This window comes from Nicotiana sylvestris, chromosome 2, assembly GCF_000393655.2.
Source record: "Nicotiana sylvestris chromosome 2, ASM39365v2, whole genome shotgun sequence".
Classification (NCBI taxonomy): domain Eukaryota; kingdom Viridiplantae; phylum Streptophyta; class Magnoliopsida; order Solanales; family Solanaceae; genus Nicotiana; species Nicotiana sylvestris.
In genome coordinates, this window is record NC_091058.1 from 131,191,656 (window position 1) to 131,214,242 (window position 22,587).

The 22,587-nt window shown below is 38.3% G+C and overlaps 1 protein-coding gene and 1 long non-coding RNA gene across 2 annotated transcripts; one reads left to right on the forward strand and one right to left on the reverse strand.

The window, feature by feature from the left end:
• Positions 1-1,659: 1,659 nt before the first annotated feature.
• Positions 1,660-3,316, forward strand: LOC104226512 (uncharacterized). The gene is made up of 3 exons (XR_710856.2): positions 1,660-1,923; positions 2,011-2,082; positions 2,668-3,316. It is a non-coding gene; the product is annotated as an uncharacterized lncRNA (long non-coding RNA).
• A 717-nt stretch (positions 3,317-4,033) lies between these two features.
• On the reverse strand, positions 4,034-7,873 carry LOC104226511 (protein COBRA-like). The gene is made up of 6 exons (XM_009778521.2): positions 7,602-7,873; positions 6,501-6,580; positions 5,713-6,169; positions 5,418-5,577; positions 5,033-5,313; positions 4,034-4,748 (listed from the first exon to the last, which is right to left on the reverse strand). Exons 1-6 carry the CDS (start codon positions 7,687-7,689, stop codon positions 4,456-4,458), a joined length of 1,359 nt encoding a protein of 452 aa, XP_009776823.2. The 5' UTR covers positions 7,690-7,873; the 3' UTR covers positions 4,034-4,455.
• Positions 7,874-22,587: the final 14,714 nt, after the last annotated feature.

A 22,587-nucleotide genomic window follows, 5' to 3' on the forward strand; every position in this document is an offset into this window, starting at 1 on the left:
TTTCATATAATTTGGATTTATCTTTTTGAATATTTAATCTTCTATATACTTTATTCTTGAGTCTCAGCTTGGTATATCTTTCAACTCGTCTGATTTATATTTTCTTTGCCTTTGTTTGATTTCTTTTACGCTGTTGTAGAAGAGTTGATGGATCTGCTCTCTAGCCATCTCTTCCTTTTTTTTTAATTCATCACCCTTTAAATAATAAAAATGTCTAGAGAGTTTTGCTAAGTCCTATAAAAGAACTTATGTTATTGCATTCTACTTCTACTGGTGAATTTTACATGATATAAAAAAATACCGAAAATTAACCGAACCTTACCGATACCAAAGAGAAACCGACATGATTGAGATGGTTTCGAAAAGTCTAATTTTGGTTATATATAATAGAATAACCAAAAAAATTGTATTGTACAAATTTTATAAAATAACCGGTCGAACCGAACCATTGACACCCCTACTATGAAGTACTCGAAACTTTAAAAAAGCTTTATTGCAGATAATTAACGCTTTACATAAAAGAGCACAAAAGGAATTAGAAACGAATAGTCCTAATTTTACATGGAGTTTGTTGATAAAATAGATGAGTGTTGGAAGAAGAGATCAAAATGAGTTGCGTTGGTAGGATAGATTAGTTGAAAGAAGAATAATAATAATACTCCCTTATTTCACTTTTAGTTGTCCACTATTTGCACACCCCTTAAGAAATACTACAAATAAAGTGCATAATTTACCATTATACTCATATTAATTGGTGTATAGTCTTATTGGATTTAAAAAAATAATTTGGAATGAATAATTAATGCTAAAGGACAAAACAAGAAAAATAAATTATTTTTCTCTTAATATGACAAGCAAAAATAAAAATTTATTTTTAGAATACTTGACAACTAAATGAACGGATGGAGTAATAAATAAGGATAAAACATGCTAAACTTATTGGTATCCGTTTTGGGTTTAATAGAGTCAAGCACAAGGCTGTTACAGTATGTAATTTCTATGTTTTTTTTTTCTATTCTTTTTCGAATACCAGCATCAACCAATTACTTTGATAGCTTTTAAAAGGTTTCCTTACCCATATGTAAACGACACTTATAAAAATGATATTAAAAATTTCCTATAGATATTATTATTTCTATATTTCTAAAATTATATATACTTGTAATATTCAAGTTTATTTTTTTCTCAAAGTATAACGGTCATAAAAGGTCTGAAATAGGAATTGTTCATCATTTTCAATAAATGAAAAATATATTTTTCCTTTTAATTTTTATTTTGCAACTAAAAACATTTTAAAGTAATTTTTTTGTAATATGCAAAAAAAAAAAAATTATTTATATGGAATCACGCGCAATGTGCGTGCCCAAAAACTAGTAATTATAATACAGTTAGATATATATTTCATTTTCAGAACATCCTCTCTCAATTCGCACAACATCTAAATTTTAAACCTGTCACACTCCCCAAGACATTTAGTTAATTTGAAAGGGCCCCCATATTCTGTCTAATGTTAATATTGTTTCAACATGAGGATGGCTGTTGAAATGTAACACTCAATTCTCAAGGAATACTTGCTTCAAGATTCAGAAAGGCCAAGAGTAATATAAAAGAGAGACAATATAAGAAAGAGAGAAATAAAATGACAATGAAGTATGAACCCCTTCTCTTCCTCTTTTTGCTACCAACAACCAATTGGTAAGAAGCAACCCCATATTTCTCACTCATAATTCCAAATTGCTACCACCTGACATATTTCATTCTTTTTGAAGAAAACTCTGTTAGCTTTGGGCAGTATATCATCTTATTAATTCTACCTATCTTTAAAGTTGTGAACCAGTTTTATGACTATACATGTATGTGATGATCATCTAAACCAAATGTATAAGAAAATTGAGCACGCCACTGAGCTCTTGTCTTATGCCGGTGAAGTTTTTCAGTTTCATACACTGAATTTTTATTCATTCTTTTTGCTTGTTTTGTTTTTCTCAAACAAATATTTGTGTTATGCAGCTGCCTTGGTTCCCAATGGATATATCACCAGTAAATGAGATGTGGAATGTCTTGTACACTATATGGCTTGTTGTAAGTTTCAATTACCAACTCCTTTTTGGTTAATTTTCCAATTGAATGTAGTGTCTCGGACATTATATGGTCCTAGAGCAAACTAATTAAGTATTGTTTTCTCTATGGAAGATGACATAGGAATTTTATATAACATGCAGTTGATTACTTGACTCGGGTTCTTCTTATTGATAACTCTTGCTCACTATTGATACCAAAAAAATTGAAGCAGTTACTAATTCATGATCTGGCATGTATAAAATGAAAACTTCATTCTCGGTTCTACGAGAACGTTTATAAAAGCCTTTCATTTGCTTCTCTTCTATGAAATTTGATTTTCCCATAATGTATCCTAATTAAACTTGATATTTGCAGAATCTTTGAATCTATGCTTATTTTCAACTCCCTGAAGCATATCTTACGTCCTTTCTCATCTTTGGTCCTGGTTTTAATGTTCTGTTTTGTAAATCATTCTCTTTACGCTTCACCAGAAATTGAAACTTTTCCAAAACCAGTAACTCCAGGAAAAAATCATGTCAAAGTCATAAGATTTTTGTGTTGAAAGACATTTGTTTGTGAGCAACTAATACTTTGATCCTTTTGCAGTGACATGAAATGTAACATGCACCATATTCCCAGCCTCTAGCCCAAAAACTCCGAACTATGCGCCTGTCTCTCTCAAGTATTCTATAATGAAACATCACCCCTTGTCCATCCTGTGCTTGCAGTTTGTGAGAAGAAAAACAAATGCATCAAAGGTAGTCTCTATTTGTCATGGCATTGAAAGAGCACAAAGATAGATCGTATTTCTATCCTCTTACCACACACGAACACAAAGATAAAATCATACATGCATCTCTTTTTTTTTTTTTTTTTTTTTTTTGATAAAGTAAATTAGATTCATTAAAGAGCATCAAGAAGATGCAAAGAGTACAAAAGAGATAGGATACGTAGCTCCATTACAAAAGCCTATGCTACTATCGTGGAGCTAATAAAATCCACAAAACTATCAGCACTGTTAACAAAGGTGAGATAGTTCCAACTAAACAGATTAACTAAACATGCAGCCTTGAGAGAGTAGAGTGGAGTTGAAATGCCATCAAAACACCTTCGGTTCCTTTCTTTCCAAATACACCAAAAAATTACTGCTGGCACCATTTTCCTGATTTATTTGATGGATTTGTCAACTCTCCAAAAATACCAACTTTCAAAAGCTTGCTTTATTGATTGTGGCATAATCCATCTGAGACCAAAAGTAGTGTAGAAGAAGTTCCAGATTTCTTTTGCAACTGAGCAGTGGAGGAATGGGTGGTTTACATTTTCTGACCGTTGTTGGTACATGTAGCATCTGTTAACTAGTGTAATGTTACTCTTGATTAAGTTATCTTGAGTGAGATAGGCCCCATTTAGAGACAACCATGTGAAGCAAGTCACGTTGGTAGGCACTTTAGTTCTCCAGATGTGTTTCCATGGCCAGTTATCTATATTGCATTCTGATCACAGAAGTGAATGTAGCCTTCTTTGACTGTGTACTTGCCTCTTAGAGTTTCCCCAAAAAAAATTGTCAGGCTGTTGATCATCGGTGTTATGACCTTCTAGGGAGCTTAACATTGTGAGTAGTCTGTTGACCTCTCAATCCTGCAAATTTCTTCTGAAATGTGGGCACCAAGTGCCATTTTCTCTATTTTGAGAGACAGTGGAGTCTATGCTTAGAGCAATCTGATACATACTGGGAAACATGTCTTCAAAAGGTGCATCTTAGCTAATGTCCTAATACATGAACTAGGTAAATCGGATGAATCTGGTTTACTTTTTCCAACATTGACAATATGGACATGAGCAAGTAGTAAACCTCATTCATGTCACTGTTGAGCTAGCAAAATGCTAGAAATTGCTCTAAAGAAGCAAACATTTCATAGAATAGAACAAGGTGCAAGGTAAGGACAGGAATTATCGAATGTACTATAAACGCTAGAAAAACACATAATCTTTTTTACAATGTAGAAAGTGGTTACATGGTGATGGTACAGAAAAATAGAGCACTAAAGAATATCAAATAATTTAACTCTATCTGTTTGTAAATGGTCTTTATTCTCATACAAATCTGAGATCACTATGAATTTGAGAAATCTACATAACAAAAATGAATACACCACAGTAGAAACACATTGGATACAACTCCTGAAGGAAAATTATGGCAGCCATTCCACCAGCCCTTACGAGTATGCAGATGAAACTAATATTTGCCTCGAACAAGTATTACCCGAATCCATAAGAATGGTCGGCGTCACTGCTCAGGCAATACTCCAATCAGTTCTATCAGCAGTGGGAGTGAATCAATCCAAAGATAACTTACTGAGACAGACACTTGGCATTTATCCAAACGAGAGGCTTCTAAATAAATGCAAAGAAGAAGGCTGTAGAGAGCATCAGCGTCACCACTAACTTTAGTGAAGAAACCTTCCATAGGGTACCAGCATTTGGCATATATGGATATGAATCAGGAGGCGGCATGACACAGTTATCACCATTGAAATAAACTCTGCGGGGAAAAGCCCACCCCTTGTCAAAAGTAAAAGTCGATAAATCCTTGCGGAATAGAAGCTCTGACTGGACATTTCCTAAAGGACCCGCTTGCATGAGCAGATCGTTGTAGAATTTCATACCCCATAACATGGCAGTGTCATCTGTAAAAAAAAAGGCCCAGGAGATTAGCCATATCCTCCAATCTCTCAATTGATAGGGCAATCTAGGTAAATATCTTCAATAGCATAGTATTGCCAACCAAAAACATGACACAAGATTCTGAAATGAAATTCTTCTTTAAAAGTAGGGAAAAGATACTTTTGGAAATCCATCTAATGTCTTTAACACTAAAGTATTAGCAGCTAGCTCTTTGGATCACGAATGAAACAGTAGCAACTGGTTATGAGAGCTTGTATAGTTGTATAACAATAGAAAGAGAACTTACTTATTGCTCCATAAGGTGTTAGTGACTTGTAATTGAAGCTGAATAACTGAGTCAGGTTGTCAAAGTTGGGATGCTGGACAACTAAGTTCCATTGTGTATAATTCATATTGTAATTGAAGTTAGTTATAGTGACCTTCACTCGCCAATACTCCTTGTAGTTGAGTTTCACATGCCAATGAATTCTAATAGGGCACATATGATTTGTGCACTGAACCAAAGGAGCATAAGTATTCTTCTTTCCATGGTCTGAAACAACTGAAGCTAAGTGCGGTTCGTCTTGACTGCGTGGAGCAAATGAAAAAGGAGCAGGAAGTAAATAACCAAAGCTTTTAGAAGTGATAAAAAAAATGGAGGAAAAAATAAAGCATGTTTTTGCAGGACTTACTCTACACAATTTCCATGCTGAGTGCCATTCTTCTGGCAGCCACAAGTGCATGTTGGACACGGTACAATTGTGTCATTGTAGAAGGATGAGATAGAGACGCAGCATGTGGGAGTTTTTTGAGCTAGGAACTGTGAGTATGTGCACGTGACATTCCAAGTCACTGTCATTAACAATATAAATAGTTAGAAATTAATCTTCAATGGCAATTATAAGGAGAAATAACAGACTTAAAAGAGGAATTCCAGAATTCTCATTTTTTTCATGGACAAAGGAGATATCTCAACAATTAACTTACTCATGGCTTGTGTTACTCGTCTCCCATCTTGAGTAACGAACTTAGTGGGTTTAACAATTTTAGCGGGTCCACAAGTATAACCAGGCCCAGGTGCCTTTAAGGTGAAGTTCTTAGGAACTCTAACTGTTTTATTGGTTGTTCCGGCAGCACCAACACTGACTTGGAATGAGCTAACAGCAGTTGCAGTATCTTGGCCCCATGAGTTGATCACTCCTCCCTTGCAGCAATTTGCAATCTGCTGGTTGTAAGGAGTTCCGGGCAGTAAGTCAACAACGGTTGGATCCTTCTTGCAACAATGGGGAATGTTTCCTTTAAATTTCGAACAATCTCCTTGCTCTGTTGTTTGAGCTCCCATCATGTTCCATATTACTTCCTTCTTCGCCCATGTCCATCCCAGAGTCCAGCCTGGTGCTTGAATATGTCTATATTGCTGGAAGTTGAACATAGTCACAACAGCCTGTCCGTTGCCAATGATAATGATCAGAAACTTCCAATTTGTTCAATACTACTCCAACAAGAAGAAGTAGAGGTAAATGCAGACTAAAGCATATATAGAACATGACACTGAAACCTAAAGACTAAAGAATAAAACAGTTTGCTAAAGAACTTAAAAAACTTTTTTCTATGCACTACACGCAATAACACTGGAAACAACTAATGTGTGGAAAGGCAATTCTTAAACAAACTCAGAAACTGCAGTGCAACAGATGCAGACTGGTTTTAGTCCAAAATGGTTTTCAAAAAACAAAGGGAGGGGAAGAGAGAGAGAGAAAGAGAGTGCTACTTACAACATATCCATCCGGCGTCCAGCTGATGACATCCCATTTTATTGTGATGTTGCCATTGGGATCAAGTGCATCGAAGGCATCTAGAAGAAAACCAGAAACAAAATTATAATGTGAAAACTGTGAAAAACAACAGATCTTTACCCTGATGTAGTAGAAAAGGGTGAAATGAATCCCATATCTGATTCAACAACATAGAAAATGAGAAATTTTTAAGGAGTTCAACTTTCTGTAGACTATGTAACAAGTTGAATATGGTTGTATATTCAGTTCAAACTTTAAAATCCTAACCAACGTGGTAAAATGCAAGTTGTGACAGTGTAACCCCTAAATTCTAACATCAGAACATCAATTGCAACAAAATGGATTCTCCTATAGAAGAATATAGTTTGGACTGGATCCATCATTTCCAAATGTTTTCCGGGGCTCGTATTTGACCAGCGATCATAGTTGACATATATCTAGTACAGGCACGGAGCCAAACTGTTACGATCTTCTTTGATCTTGTCTTTAGGAGAATGCAGAGAATTCAATTAGGATAGCACATTGACTAAAGATAAGAATACTTTTAGCTTCCTATATAATTGTGAAGCATAAATTAGAGTAAAACCCAAGTGAAAGGAAAAATGAGATTGATCTGAAATCCTTTTCAGTGAGATTTATCACTACCTACCGGTGTATCTTTAGATGCTCGCTCCCTCTCTTGGGGGATGGGGAGGAATTAATCAGTAGAAAACATTAAAGATCTAACATTTAGGTTCAATTTACCCAAATCAAGACCCGATATAGTTTACTCCTCTGGATTTAGTTTGGCAAGAAGCAGATCAATCTTTGGTCCAGTATGATTTCAGTTCATTAATCCCAACAATAGAAATTAGATGTAATGTGACATTAAAATCAAACATGATATGTGATTTGACATAAAAATCAAATCTTGATGTTAAAAATCACAAAAAATTCTAATCCTCCAAGAAATGCCATCAAGAACTCTCAGTATTACCGAATACTTCAAATCCAAACAAGCAAATCAAGAACTAATTAAAACCCATTTCACAAAAAATTAAATGGATTGCAAAAAAAAAGGGTATAAAGTCATGAGCAAACCTGTCGATGAAAAGCTGAAGCAAGACAGCAAGAAGATTAATAATACTGCAGTAGTAGTAAATCTAGGAAAAGATCTGAAGAACTCCATAAGCCCCTTGTAGCTGCTATAGATTTTCTTGTGCTTTTTCTTTTGGGACACTCTCTGCTTAAGATCTGCTAAAATGCTACTGAAAATGGGCTAAAAGAGAGGAGAAAAATCTTGGCGGTGAGTGGCAGCTGGAACTGAGCTCACATGGCAAGTTAGTCTATTGAGAGTGGACTTTAATAATGTCTTTTTAGACAATAACCACCCACTGGCCGCTGTAATAAAGCTTTTTATTGTGTATGTTGTTTTCATCCAAAATTACTTATTTGCTCTTATTAAATGTAAGTTTCCATTACTGAATTATCGAAAATGATTATAAAGTAAATAGTAGTAGTAATAAAGTTAAAATTGACTTTACATATTAGTAAGTATATATAAAAATATTAGGTTTTAAATAAAAACTTAAAATTTAAAATTAAATAAGAATTCTTACTATGTACATTATATTATGTAATAGTATTATTTTTATTAAAAGAATTTACTTTTACTCAATGAAGCGATGCCCCTTTAAGATAAGACAGGCTTATTAAAACTTTGAGGGTCTTCTTAAAATGATAATTAGAGACATAATGTCTGCGTGTGTTATTCGATATTCTTTTTTCTTACAAAAGAAAAAACTAAATGGACCCTGAGGGTATAATTCCTTAAATAAAAGGTGAAAAAAATACTTCAATAAGCTACTTTATTTAAAACTGAATAGAGTAAAACAAAGCCCCAATCGGATATTGGAACCAAAAGTGTACTTGCAAATTATAACTATAAATGATAGTAGTACTATAGTTTTGAGTGTTCTCATTTTTTGTAATTATGTTAGTTCAGGAACATAGGCGGCACAACACTACATGTGACGTAAAGAGAAAATTTAAAAGGAGACCTCAAAAGATATTCGAGGTTAAGAAATGTTTTTTCATATCTAATTCTTTGATAATTTTATTAGCTTAAGATTGAAAAATTGTCTAAAAAGCACTTAAAGAATAGAAGAAGATTCTACAAAATCATAGTTATAAATAAAATTGATTCAAGTTGAAGTGCGTTAGACAAATTAAGAAGTTGAGCACATCCACCATGCGTGAGGTAACAAAAAAGAATAATAAAAAATACGAAAAAAATGCAAATTAATAATCTACACTTTTTAGTATAAACTTTAAAAATTGACAACAAATGATTAAAACTAATTTATTTATCACTAATAATAAATACATAATTATTTACATTATATATAATTTGAGTAAATTTGGGGCATTAATTTTGTGGGGGCCGAGCCGCCACTGTTTAGGAAAGAAAAAAAAAAGAACTTTCTATCAAATTGAAGTGTATGAATGTTTATACCTAAAAATAACAGTCCTGTAGAATTCAATAAAGAACATAAAAATCGGAAAGTAAACAAAGTGTCATCTTCAATGGTTAAATTTTGCAGCTATCAACGAAATCTCTATCTGTCTTAATTGCCAATGTATTCATATAAAGAATGCAATTGTGTTCAAAAATTAAAGAGTCGCCCGTCTTTTCAATTCGTTGCTATGGCTGGTAATTTGCAAGCAAATAGGAGGAGTGTGAAGCGTCTGTGGCAATACAAGGACTTTTTAACCCGTAAAGAAAAGAATCTTCTACTTAATACATATGGAAATAACAGTTAAATATCTAAAACTTCTTTAGCCTGATGGAGTACGAAATATTTGAAATAAACGTTTACATAAAGAGTTTAATTTTTAAATAGACTATAGATAACGGTTTCTAATAGCCTAACGATAAAGTGAAGAATACATAATGAGTTTAATTTACATCTAGTCTTCTATTACATATTCTTTTGATGGAGGTCTTATATTGTATCCTAACAATAGATTGAGAACATGTTTTTTATATATGTTTTATATATATATATATATATATATATAACCAGTTAAATTATAATAATAGTAAATTGTTTATACTATAAGTAGATATAGCTTAAGTTTACAACTAAATTAATGATATAAAAATATTTTACAAATGAAAACATATAATTTAAATTCTTTAGATAATAGTAGTAGGAGTAGTAATTAAAAATAACAGAAAAATGAGCTGTAGCCGTAGAAGAATTGTCTCTTAACAGCTGCCGACGGTGGAAGTGGGGTAGAAGGAAAGAGAAAGACAACCCAACTAACCAAGATGGAGCTGACGACTTTAGTGTCTAGGCGTTCTATTTTTTTATAACCAAAGTGTATCTGATTTGTTTATGGGTCCCACTATTAATTTTACGGGTATTTATTATTTTTCATCTGTATAATATTATTGGGTAGCTTTGTTCTTTAAAATTTGAACGAATAAAAAAAATCACCTGATAATTTTTTTGCCTCCGCTAAAATTAAACCTGAAATATTATAATTCTCAATACATTTCATTGCACTAGGTCACACCCTTCTTGTCGTTCCGTTTGATTTCTTTTTACTTTTTTTTTTTTTTTTTTGTTTCAATAAGTTTGTGGACTAAAGAAAATGGCGTATTTGCGAGTGTCGGTGTGAGCACAAAGGCCACGCGACAATGAACAAAGAAACAAATTAAATACTATACCAAATCATGTGGCGTCCTACTTAAGATTCATCAGTGTGCCAATTAAAGTAAGGTACTAAAGCATTGTTTTAGAAAATCATTATGCAAAAATTGTTTTATCTTTTCTTGGCAAAAATATTGTCATCCTTGAAGTATGTTTTTTCCCTTGTTTGACTCAAAAGATATTAAAACTTTTTTGAACAAATCAATCAAAGATGAAGGGGTAATCGTAGCTGAAGATAATAATCTCTACAATAATAATAGGTAAAGAGAAGAGAGTTGCAAAGTTTCTTTTTATTCAAGATTAGTAAGTTTCCCAGAGTATCACTGACCCTTCCAAGGTTTTTTGTCTCCCTTATATATTAGAGAGAAACCCTTCCGAATTGTAAGAAACAAAATACAAGGAATATTCGGCGGAATATTTTTAATGTCCCCTAATGGGCGTACACTACAACAAGGGTCGTACAGTCTCTTCTTTCTCCCTAGGGTCGCCTTCCTCGGGACGCCGATTTGAAGGTATCCGGTCATTTGTCGTACTCGTCATAGGTCGTGGTTGGTCAAATTTGGACCAATACAGTCAGTCCCTCCGCTTGTCGGGGTCGCGACCGGTCGCGTCCTCGATGAGCAGACTTCATGCGTTCTTTTGGAGAAATTTGACATGTGGGAACGTTACGACGTGGCCAATGGGAGATGGTCATCATGCTCGGCGAAACATCGTGTGGTACACTTTTCCGGGAAGTGATGTCAGATTTACGTGTGTCATCATTATGCAGGTTTTCGAGGCAGGGACCGACGGCTTGGTGCTTCGATTCTTGCGCTGCTTTAAGACCTGTCGCCTCGATTCTGGCGCCACCCAGTCCTATGAATAGGTGAAGGGTTTGATTTTTGAAAAACTTTAGCCATTCCTCTCTTGAAGACCCCTTTCATTCTTCCTCACTTGTTCTCATATTCTTCTGTTCTTCTTTCGTTCTTCACCCGAGGCTTTTTCTTCCTTCCTCCTTTCGTGTTGATATTCTTTTAAGCGATATTTTGCCAAGGTCTCATCGCTCTCGTGAAGAGGTTCCTGAAGCCACCCCGTCATCCACGGTGCCTCCTTCTGATAGCGGAGATGTGGTGGTAAAAGAGAGTGACAACCCTCCTATGGTGGAGGAGCTACTACCGAGGCACCCCTTATCCTAGAGTGACTTCCTCAAAGATCCACCTCCTACCCCGAACCCCGTATTTTCTGAGACGGAGCAGGTCCATATCGATGCCCTTCGTGTAAAGTATTGCATTCCTGCTCATATAGAAATGGTTCCAGCAGGGAGAGATTATGTGGACGTCCACAAACCTGGGTATTGCGCTTTCTATGAGTATCTTTTTATGGTCGGCTATACCCTTCCTCTCTTCCCCTTAGCGGAAGAATTCTGCAGGTTTTACCAAGTTTTCCCAGCACAACTTTCGCCATACACGCTCAAGGTGCTTCTGATGTTGACCAAGTATGCAGAGTTGGCGGAGTGTAGCGTTTTTGTCCACCACCTTTTGCACTTGTTCACGCCTGGCTTCCTCAGGGGTACTATGGTGCATTTGAGGCTTCGTGGCACGAAAGGGCTGGTGGTAGGGACGGTTGACCGGGCGAGCCGCAAGTTTTGGCACAAGTACTTATTTGTCAAGACTGAGCACATTGTTTCTGACTCCGCCAGATTCCGGAGCAGTGGAACAGGGCTCGTGAGTGCCATCATTCGTTATGTTCCCCTTTTTTCTGTATTCACTGTAAAGTTTATTCGCTTGCCGTTTTGCAGCTATGGGCCATCCACCTCGCCCCATTGCGGGTATCAGAGATTGGGTAGCCCGCCTATTGCCTCATGCAGTAGAAACTCGAACTTGGCCCGCCTTTGTGCAGCGTTATAGCCCTAAAGTTTCCTCAGGTAAATGTCTTACTTACTACTTCGTTGGCCATGCGACCTTACTTAATGGTATGACCCTTTGTGATGATAGGTCGAGGAGCTTCCAGGCGGAGGTCACCAGTCCCCGCCTTTCGACAAGCCGTTGCTACTACAGATACGTAGTTTGTCTTGAGTGAGTCTGTCCAAGAGGGTCGTCCTCAACCTATTCAATTAGGAGATCCGTCTTGAGTCGTGGCTGCGAGGGAAGAGGCTTCTTTGGTACCGGCCTCATATCCTTTGGATGAATCCTCTAACGGGGATGAGCCATTGTCGAGGAAAAGGAGGATGCTAGAGCTGGGGAAGGGCATGGCTACGGACGCTGATGGAAGCAGGTCATCCCGGACAGCCTATGTGCCCGTACTCATGGCCGATGCCATTTTGTCGGAGAGGTCTACCCAAGTGGAAGGAGTTGGCCCAGGAGCTGGTTTAGTGCGCTCTGTTGAGGGTGGTGCATTCGTCCAACGTTGGAGGGCATCGTGTTGAGGGTGGCGACTCAGGTTCGGATATCGACCCAGAGGATGTTAATGAATTTGTGGGTCGCCATACTCATGTGGAGGTCAGGATGGACGGATCCGACCATCATGTGGTCGTTTCGGGGAACTACAACGTGCTATTGAACAACGAGCAGGTGGCGTCGGCTCTAGCTCTTCTATGTGCCGCTCTTGAAAGCGAGATGCTTAGGGCGATGAGCGACGTGGAGTTATCTCAGAAGGTCGCTGGTATGGCCCTGCAGGTAGGTGTCTTTCCTTCTTTTTTCGTCGTTGGTTGGTGCGGTAATCGTCGTTTTGTATTTTGTTTCTAACTTCTACCCTTCTCTTTTTGTCAGACCCTCATCCTGGAGGTTGAGAGAGAGCGTCGAGAAAGAAAAAGGATGGGCCTTTATGAGAAGATGTCGTCCAAGTATCAGCAGTATCATGCTAAGCATTGGGCGATGGCTGACATTTATCATCAGGACCTTGAGTTTCAGGTATTTCGTGACGGGCTCAAGTAGCGGGAGGACCAGTTGGAGCGCAAGGTAGCGGAGTTGAGGGAGAGGGACGAGGAGCTCGTGAAGGTTGTCACCCGTAATAGTGAGCATGAGGCCTTCCTTAAGGCGAAGGAGGATGAGCTCGAGTTGAGCAGGGGGTGACGGCCGAGAATGCCGACCTACAGGCGATGGTGGCTGACTTGACCGCTGAGTTGAGTACTAAGGCAGTGGAGATTGAGGTCCTTAAGGGCGAGCTGCGTGTTAGCTCTGATAAGCTGACGGCAACTATTTTTGAGTCGGTATCTTTGGAAGATGCCTCCGCATTTCCAGGACGAAGTTGACTGAGGAGAAGGAAGCCTCTGGTCGTCGGGTTGCAGGGCTCGAAGGGCGTGTCAAAGAGTTGGAGGAAGAGCTGGCTGCACTAAACGAACAAATGGCCTCGCTAAGGGCAGAGGATGCGATCCGACATTCTAAGCCTTCTACGTCTCGTGCCTTAGCCGATCTGGTTGTGCCCCATTATTTATACGAGTTGTGGGTCCATGCGAAGATTAGGCTTGATGTGTATAAGGTTTTCTACGCCGAGGGAAGGGCTACTTAGGCAGAGGTTCAGGCTGTGCACGCCGAAGCTCGTGCAGTCGTGAGGCATGCAGGTACGACCCCCTCACACCTGACGGGGATGATATCAACTCTGATGATGCAAACCGCCTTTTCTTCAGATTCGTGGTAGGAAGATGCTTACCCCGCTGGGGACGATGTGTAGTCTTCCCCCTTTTTTTGGTACTTGTTTTTGTTTAGGGGTTTTTGCACGGGGCATACTTGAACCCGTTTGTAAGTGTAAATAACATTTTGCTATAATGTAAAATTTACTTTGTCGCCTTGTTCTTTCTTGCATTTATCAAACCCATGGTATCATTGACGCCCTTGGCTATCAGGATGTTGCTTCGAACTGTCATCGAAGTAGAATCCCGTCGTAGTTCGAACGAGATCGAACTTATATTTTCGTCGATGGACTTGGCCATTGGGATGTTGCTTCGAACTGTCGTCGAAGTAGAATCCCGTCGTAGTTCGAACGAGATCGAACTTATATTTTCGTCGATGGACTTGGCCATTGGGATGTTGCTTCGAGCTGTCGTCGAAGTAGAATCCCATCGTAGTTCGAACGAGGTCGAACTTATATTTTCGTCGATGGCCTTGGCCATTGGGATGTTGCTTCAAGCTGTCGTCGAAGTAGAATCCCATCGTGGTTCGAACGAGGTCGAACTTATATTTTCGTCGATGGCCTTGGCCATTGGAATGTTGCTTCAAGCTGTCGTCGAAGTAGAATCACGTCGTAGTTTGAACCCTTATATTTTTGTCGATGGCCTTGGTCATTGGGATGTTGCTTCGAGTTGTCGTCGAAGTAGAATCCCATCGTGATTCGAACGAAGTTGAACTTATATTTTCGTCAATGGTGTCACACCTCCTTTTTCCGTACCCGAGAGGGTACAAGGGAGTTTTTTCCAATTAAAGGACAATCGAAACGGGATTTGTTTATTTATTTCAGAGTCGCCACTTGGGAGATTTAGGGTGTCCCAAGTCACCAATTTTAATCCCGAATCGAGGAAAAGAATGACTCCATATTACAGTCTGCGCACCAGAAATCCGGATAAGGAATTCTGTTAACCCGGGAGAAGGTGTTAGGCATTCCCGAGTTCCGTGGTTCTAGCACGGTCGCTCAACTGTCATATTTGGCTTGATTATCTGATTTAATACAAATATGAACTTATGTGCAAATTTTAACTTTTTACCGCTTTCATAATTATTATTATTATTTTTTACAAGGAATTGCAACGTTGTGAAAATGTATCTCGAATCGCGTTACAATCAATGTACCCGTGGTCGTCGACACACTTTGACTCCGTTGAGATTTGGATTTAGGTCACATCAATGTGCACCCGAGTTTAAGAAAATTAAATTATTAAAGGCGCGCCTAAAGCGACTAGCGTATCATCTACTTTGGGTAGAGCCGTGGAATTTTGCTAAACGGTCCATCCCGAAGTCTAAGCAATATAAAACAAATATTTACTGAGGGCCCCGCAATTTTGTATTTTTATTTGGCGAGGCTCATCTCTCATTCTTATTTTTAAAGATAAACCTATAGTGACTACATTTGTTCTATTAAGTTTGTCTCTAAATAGGATAGTTTGGGTTCATCCGCCCTCAAATAGGTTACATACTACTTTACTGATTCCTCAAAGAGGATACGTAGGCGCTTCACGGCTCGGTCATAATTTTGAAAAATGAAAAAAAGATCAATCAATTAAAAAATCCCCAAGCAAGAAACTGGGGCGGATGAACCCGACATATCCTGTTCGAGGGCGGATGAACCCGACATATCCTGTTCGAGGGCGGATGAACCCGACATATCCTATTCGAGGGCGGATGAACCCGAAATATCCTTTTCGAGGGCGGATGAACCCGACATATCCTATTCGAGGGCGGATGAACCCAAAGAAAAAAACTTGAAAAATGTCTTACCTCGAAAACTTGTTGGGGATAACACTGCTGAGGAATTATTTACTTACCTGTTGGGGGATAAAATGTTATCATCTGGGGATAGCGCTGTTGAGGATAACACTGCTGGGGAATTCTGATTCCTTCAGAACTAGTGCTTCACTCTTCGGAAGGCTGTTGGGAATGATGCTGGCCTCTTGCTTTTTCTAAGCTCAAGTTTCATAATTTTCTGGGGAACGACTTCCTCCATTGAAACTTATTATGTTGGGGGCAACATTGGTTTAAAGACCACTTCCCTTGAGACTGGCGTTATCTTTATTCTTCCCCGAATGGGTACCTGACTTCCAGAAAATCTTCTAAATGGAAGGAAAATTTTATGCCCCAGTTTGATAATATCCCTTGTGGCATGCATTTCTGGACTTAATGCCATTTCCTTTACCGGCTTCAAATCAAACAGAATTTGTTAGTTTAAAACATGGTGGTTGATTGTGATACTCCTGCTGGGATGGTTTTCCCTTTTTCCTTCCTTGCTCTGTGTTGCACAACTTGTTGGGGATGATATTATTTGCTGGGGATAATCCCTTTCTGCCGGGGATATCCCTCTTCTTTTGTGGCATAGCTCGGAAACTGGTATTTCCCCGACCAGTTAGTTTCACCAACAGGAGACGCACTTCCTAAGTTAGCTTCACCAACAGGAGACGCACATCCTAAGTAAGTTTCACCAAGAGGAGACGCACATCCTAAGTTAGTTTCACCAACAGGAGACGCACATCCTAAGTTAGTTTCACCAACAGGAGACGCACTTCCTAAGTTAGCTTCACCAATATGAGACGCACATCCTAAGTAAGTTTCACCAAGAGGAGACGCACATCCTAAGTTAGTTTCACCAACAGGAGACGTACATCCTAAGTAAGTTTCACCAACAGGAGACGCACATCCTAAGTTAAGTTTCACCAACAGGAGACGCACATCCTAAGTTAGTTTCACCAACAGGAGACGCACATCCTAAGTAAGTTTCACCAACAGGAGACGCACTTCCTAAGTTAACTTCACCAAGAGGAGACGCACATCCTAAGTAAGTTTCACTAAGAGGAGACGCACTTCCTAAGTTAGTTTCACCAAGAGGAGACGCACGTCCTAAGTAAGTTTTACCAATAGGAGACGCACTTCCTAAGAAAGTTTTACCAATAGGAGACGCACTTCCTAAGTTTAGTTTTTCCCAATAGGAGATGCACTTCTTAAAGTTATTGTACCCAATAGGAGACGCACTTCCTTAAGTTTAGTTTTGCCCATAGGAGACGCACTTCCTAAGTTTACTTTTACCCCATAGGAGACGCACTTCCTAAGTTTACTTTTACCCCATAGGAGACGCACTTCCTAAATTAAGATTTCACGCATAGGAGACGCACTTCCTAAATTATTTTCATTCATAGGAGACGCACTTCCTAGTTCAAAATCATTAAGGTTTCACCCATAGGAGACGCACTTCCTAAGACTATTTTACCCCTAGGAGACGCACTTCCTAAGTTTAATTTCATGCATAGGAAACGCACTTCCTGAATTAAGTTTTCATTATTAGGAGACGCACTTCCTAGTCTGGTTCGCTCAGGTTATACTTTTGCTTTAGGAGACGCACTTCCTAGTCTGGTTCATTTAAGATTTCATTCGTAGGAGACGCATTTCCTAGTTTGAGTCATTGAGATTTTACCCATAAGAGGCACACTTCCTAATATTGATAGTCCATTTATAGGAGACGCACTTCCTAGTTTGGCTTTTTCAGATTATATTTTATTTCAGGAGACGCACTTCCGGAATTGAGATTTCACCCTTAGGAGATACACCTCCTAGTTTGATTCATTTTAAGTTCGACCATAGGAGACGCACTTCCTAGTCTAGTTTATTGAACTTTTACCTGTAGGAGACGCACTTCCTAATCAAGGTCTTTCAAGTTTTTTTAGGAGACGCACTTCCTAAAATCGAGATTTTATTCATAGGAGACGCACTTCCTAGTTCTAGTCACTGAAGTTTTCACCCCAAGGAGACGCACTTCCTAGTTTAGTTCATTTCGATTCAACCATAGAAGAAGCACTTTCTAGTTTGAGTCATCGAGGTTTTTACTTTAGCAGACACATTTGCTAGCAAGAGTTTTTGGTTTTACTCGTAGGAGATGCACATCCTAGTCTAGTCTTTAGTTTACTCTCATCATTGCATCAGTAGTATAAATAGGTTACAATTTTGCTAACGACTCACAAATCTTCCCAGTGCAAACTGAGGTTAGGAAATTTTCGTTTGTTTTGTTTGTTTTGGTGGTAGGATCCCGCCTGGAAAATAGAGGTTGTTAAATTCAAGATGATGAAGCCAGGCGCCCACCTGTATAACGAGAGGAATACTTTTCAGTCTTCACATTTCATGCCAGGCGCCCACCTGTATAACGAGAGGAATACATTCAGTCTTTACATTTCAAGCGTTGAAGTTGGGAGCCCGCCCAGATAACAGAGGCATACATTTCAGCATTAATTTTCAAGTATTGAAGTTGGGAGCCCGCCCATACAACAGAGGCACACATTTCAAGATCAAGTCAGAGGACAATAAAACAGAGGGTTACAACAGGAATCCCCAGCAGGAAACAATAAAAATCCCCAGCACCGGGAAGCAAAAGGATGCAACAAGAGGTCCCAGCACAAACTCAAGTGCATGTGTCAAAAGGAAGAAAAGCATCTGAAGAAAAGCACCGGAGGAAACACAAGCCGACAAGAAAGCAAGGCAACAAGAACAAATTTTAGTCTAGCCTAGCTTCTTGTTTTCTTTTAAACACGGTGTAATAAGGAGATTGGTAAGCAATGATAACAGCATGCAACAGCAGTAACATTGCAGTCTCACGATAGTCCCAGCTACCAAAACTTCCCGAACTACATTGACCTGATTCCTGTTTAGCCCAGGATATGTAGGAAACCATTGAAGCAAAGGTTCGGTCAAATCTTTTTCAAAAAATGCTTCACACGGAGTACTCGGATGGGCAAAAATCGCTCGCTTTATCTTTGCACGAAAACCCTTCGTGTCTTCGGGCAAAGAGGGGCAGCTGTAAGCACGTGATTTTTGCCCTATATGAGAATTACTCCCAAAAAATTCAAAAATAAAATAATTTTTCTTGGTGTGCAATTTTTGTGATATTTTGTGTAACTATTTGTATGTTTGTCTATGCATGTTTATTTGTTAAATTAATAAAAAATACAAAAATAGGCATCTTTTGCATTTTTAGCATTTAATGTCCAAATGAATAATTTTATGCTTAATTATTACTTAATTGTGCGTTAATTGTTATTGGAAGTTAATTTGCGCTTTTATAACTTAATTTAGTTCTTAATAATAATTTAAGTACTTTTATAATTTAGTTTTAGAAAAATAAAAGAAGAAAAGAGAACAAAAATACAAAGAAAAATCGGATTGGGCCACTTCTTCAATTTCAAACCACAGGCCCAAATAATTGCCCAACTTTCCCCATGACCCGGTCCACTTCAAACCGGGTCGACCCGGTCCGCTCCATTAACCCAACACCCCTTCTTCATTTTTGTCCAACACAAAACAAAACCAAAAAAATAAAAAATAAAAGGTGACATTGGGTACAAGGGAGTTTTTTCCAATTAAAGGACAATCGAAACGGGATTTATTTATTTATTTCAGAGTCGCCACTTGGGAGATTTAGGGTGTCCCAAGTCACCAATTTTAATCCCGAATCGAGGAAAAGAATGACTCCATATTACAGTCTACGTACCAGAAATCCGGATAAGGAATTCTGTTAACCCGGGAGAAGGTGTTAGGCATTCCCGAATTCCGTGGTTCTAGCACGGTCGCTCAACTGTTATATTCGGCTTGATTATCTGATTTTATACAAATATGAACTTATGTGCAAATTTTAACTTTTTACCGCTTTCATAATTGTTATTATTATTTTCTACAAGGAATTGCAACGTTGTGAAAATATATCCCGAACCGCGTTACAATCAATGTACCCGTGGTCGTCGACACATTTTGACTCTATTGAGATTTGGATTTGGGTCACATCAATGTGCACCCGTGTTTAAGAAGGTTAAATTATTAAAGGTGCGCCTAAAGCAACTAGCGTATTGTTATTTTGGGAAGGCCGTAAAATTCGCTAAACGGCCTGTCCCGAATTCTAAGTATTTTAATATATACATTTAGAGGGCCCCGCAGCTTGTGCATTTTTGTTTGTCGAGGCTCGTCTCATTTTTATTTTTAAAGATAAACTTATAGTGACTACATTTCTTCTATTAAGTTTGTCTCTAAAAATAAAAGAAAATTTCTCAATTAATTACATGCTGAAAAAAAACAACTTATTAGTTATTAGTTTACGGCTAATGTGAATGGAAAATTGCGATCGAGTTTGTACAAAGAAAAATTGCTTTCATTCTATATTCTATTATTCAATAATACTGGAACATGAGATTGACACACCATAATATCAAAAACAAATTAACTAGTATTTGATTAATTTAAACTAAAATTATTAGATGAAGAAGTTATACATATGCAAGCCCATTACTCATTAATTAATCGACTACATTTTTATACAAAGAAAGGAAAATTATATTCAAACACAAATCTAAACAGGAGGGATTCAACAGGAACAAAGCCTGATTAATATTTCATTTCGCTTCAAGCCGAGAGTGTACAAATGTGTACCTGGAAATGACAGTACAAGAAGAAGAAGATCAGCAAAGTAGTATGTAACACAGCAACATACAGCAGCAGAAAGCCCAACACAGTAGCTTCAACACCTCAGTCCAGAAATCCCAGCAACACGGAGAAAACTAGTAAAAATGGAGAAGACAAATAGTGCGGAAATCTCTCTTTATTTTTTTCTTTCTAGATTTGAACTCTCTATGGTGTTCTTCCGCTCTCAATATTTCAGAAAATTTGTTTCTATCTTTTTTACTCTCTCAAAAATGAATTCTGTCCTTGTATATTCTGTGTATCCAGAATGTATATCGAGTGTATACTGCTCTCTCCGCCCCCAACTTCAACGCTTGAAATGTAAAGACTGAATGTATTCCTCTCGTTATACAGGTGGGCACCTGGCATGAAATGTGAAGACTGAAAAGTATTCCTCTCGTTATACAGGTGGGCGCCTGGCTTCATCACCTTGAATTTAACAACCTCTATTTTCCAGGCGGGATTCTACCACCAAAACAAACGAAAATTTCCTAACCTCAGTTTGCACTGGGAAGATTTGTGAGTCGTTAGCAAAATTGTAACCTATTTATACTACTGATGCAATGATGAGAGTAAACTAAAGACTAGACTAGGATGTGCATCTCCTACGAGTAAAACCAAAAACTCTTGCTAGCAAATGTGTCTGCTAAAATAAAAACCTCGATGACTCAAACTAGAAAGTGCTTCTTCTATGGTTGAATCGGAATGAACTAAACTAGGAAGTGCGTCTCCTTGGGGTGAAAACTTCAGTGACTAGAACTAGGAAGTGCGTCTCCTATGAATAAAATCTCGATTTTAGGAAGTGCGTCTCCTAAAAAAACTTGAAAGACCTTGATTAGGAAGTGCGTTTCCTACAGGTAAAAGTTCAATAAACTAGACTAGGAAGTGCGTCTCTTATGGTCGAACTTAAAATGAATCAAACTAGGAGGTGTATCTCCTAAGGGTGAAATCTCAATTCCGGAAGTGCGTCTCCTGAAATAAATATAATCTGAAAAAGCCAAACTAGGAAGTGCGTCTCCTATAAATGGACTATCAATATTAGGAAGTGTGCCTCTTATGGGTAAAATCTCAATGACTCAAACTAGGAAATGCGTCTCCTACGAATGAAATCTTAAATGAACCAGACTAGGAAGTGCGTCTCCTAAAGCAAAAGTATAACCTGAGCGAACCAGACTAGGAAGTGCGTCTCCTAATAATGAAAACTTAATTCAGGAAGTGCGTTTCCTATGCATGAAATTAAACTTAGGAAGTGCGTCTCCTAGGGGTAAAATAGTCTTAGGAAGTGCGTCTCCTATGGGTGAAACCTTAATGATTTTGAACTAGGAAGTGCGTCTCCTATGAATGAAAATAATTTAGGAAGTGCGTCTCCTATGCGTGAAATCTTAATTTAGGAAGTGCGTCTCCTATGGGGTAAAAGTAAACTTAGGAAGTGCGTCTCCTATGGGCAAAACTAAACTTAAGGAAGTGCGTCTCCTATGTGCAAAACTAAACTTAAAGAAGTGCGTCTCCTATTGGGTACAATAACTTTAGGAAGTGCATCTCCTATTGGGAAAAACTAAACTTAGGAAGTGCGTCTCCTATTGGTAAAACTATTCTTAGGAAGTGCGTCTCCTATTGGTAAAACTTACTTAGGACGTGCGTCTCCTCTTGGTGAAACTAACTTAGGAAGTGCGTCTCCTCTTAGTGAAACTTACTTAGGATGTGCGTCTCCTCTTGGTGAAACTAACTTAGGAAGTGCATCTCCTGTTGGTGAAACTTACTTAGGATGTGTGTCTCCTGTTGGTGAAACTAACTTAGGATGTGCGTCTCCTGTTGGTGAAACTTAACTTAGGATGTGCGTCTCCTGTTGGTGAAACTTACTTAGGATGTGCGTCTCCTGTTGGTGAAACTAACTTAGGATGTGCGTCTCCTCTTGGTGAAACTTACTTAGGATGTGCGTCTCCTGTTGGTGAAGCTAACTTAGGAAGTGCGTCTCCTGTTGGTGAAACTAACTTAGGATGTGCGTCTCCTGTTGGTGAAACTTAACTTAGGAAGTGCGTCTCCTATTGGTGAAACTTAACTTAGGAAGTGCGTCTCCTATTGGTGAAACTTAACTTAGAAAGTGTGTCTCTTATTGGTTGAAACTAAACTTAGGAGGAAATGTCTCTCCTATGGGTGAAGCTAAACTTAGGAAGTGCGTCTCCTATTGGTAAAAATAAACTTTAGGAGGAAATACATCTCCTGTGGGTAAAGACAAACTTAGGAGGAAATGCCTCT

Bases quoted from the DNA above. Each gene is read 5' to 3' on its own strand.
- LOC104226511 (XM_009778521.2), bottom strand. From the start codon at position 7,689: ATGGAGTTCTTCAGATCTTTTCCTAGATTTACTACTACTGCAGTATTA. The intron at 6,581-7,601 runs GTTTGCTCATGA...GTTTTCTTCTAG, and splicing joins CTTCAGCTTTTCATCGACAG to ATGCCTTCGATGCACTTGAT. The intron at 6,170-6,500 runs GTAAGTAGCACT...GGCAACGGACAG, and splicing joins GGACGCCGGATGGATATGTT to GCTGTTGTGACTATGTTCAA.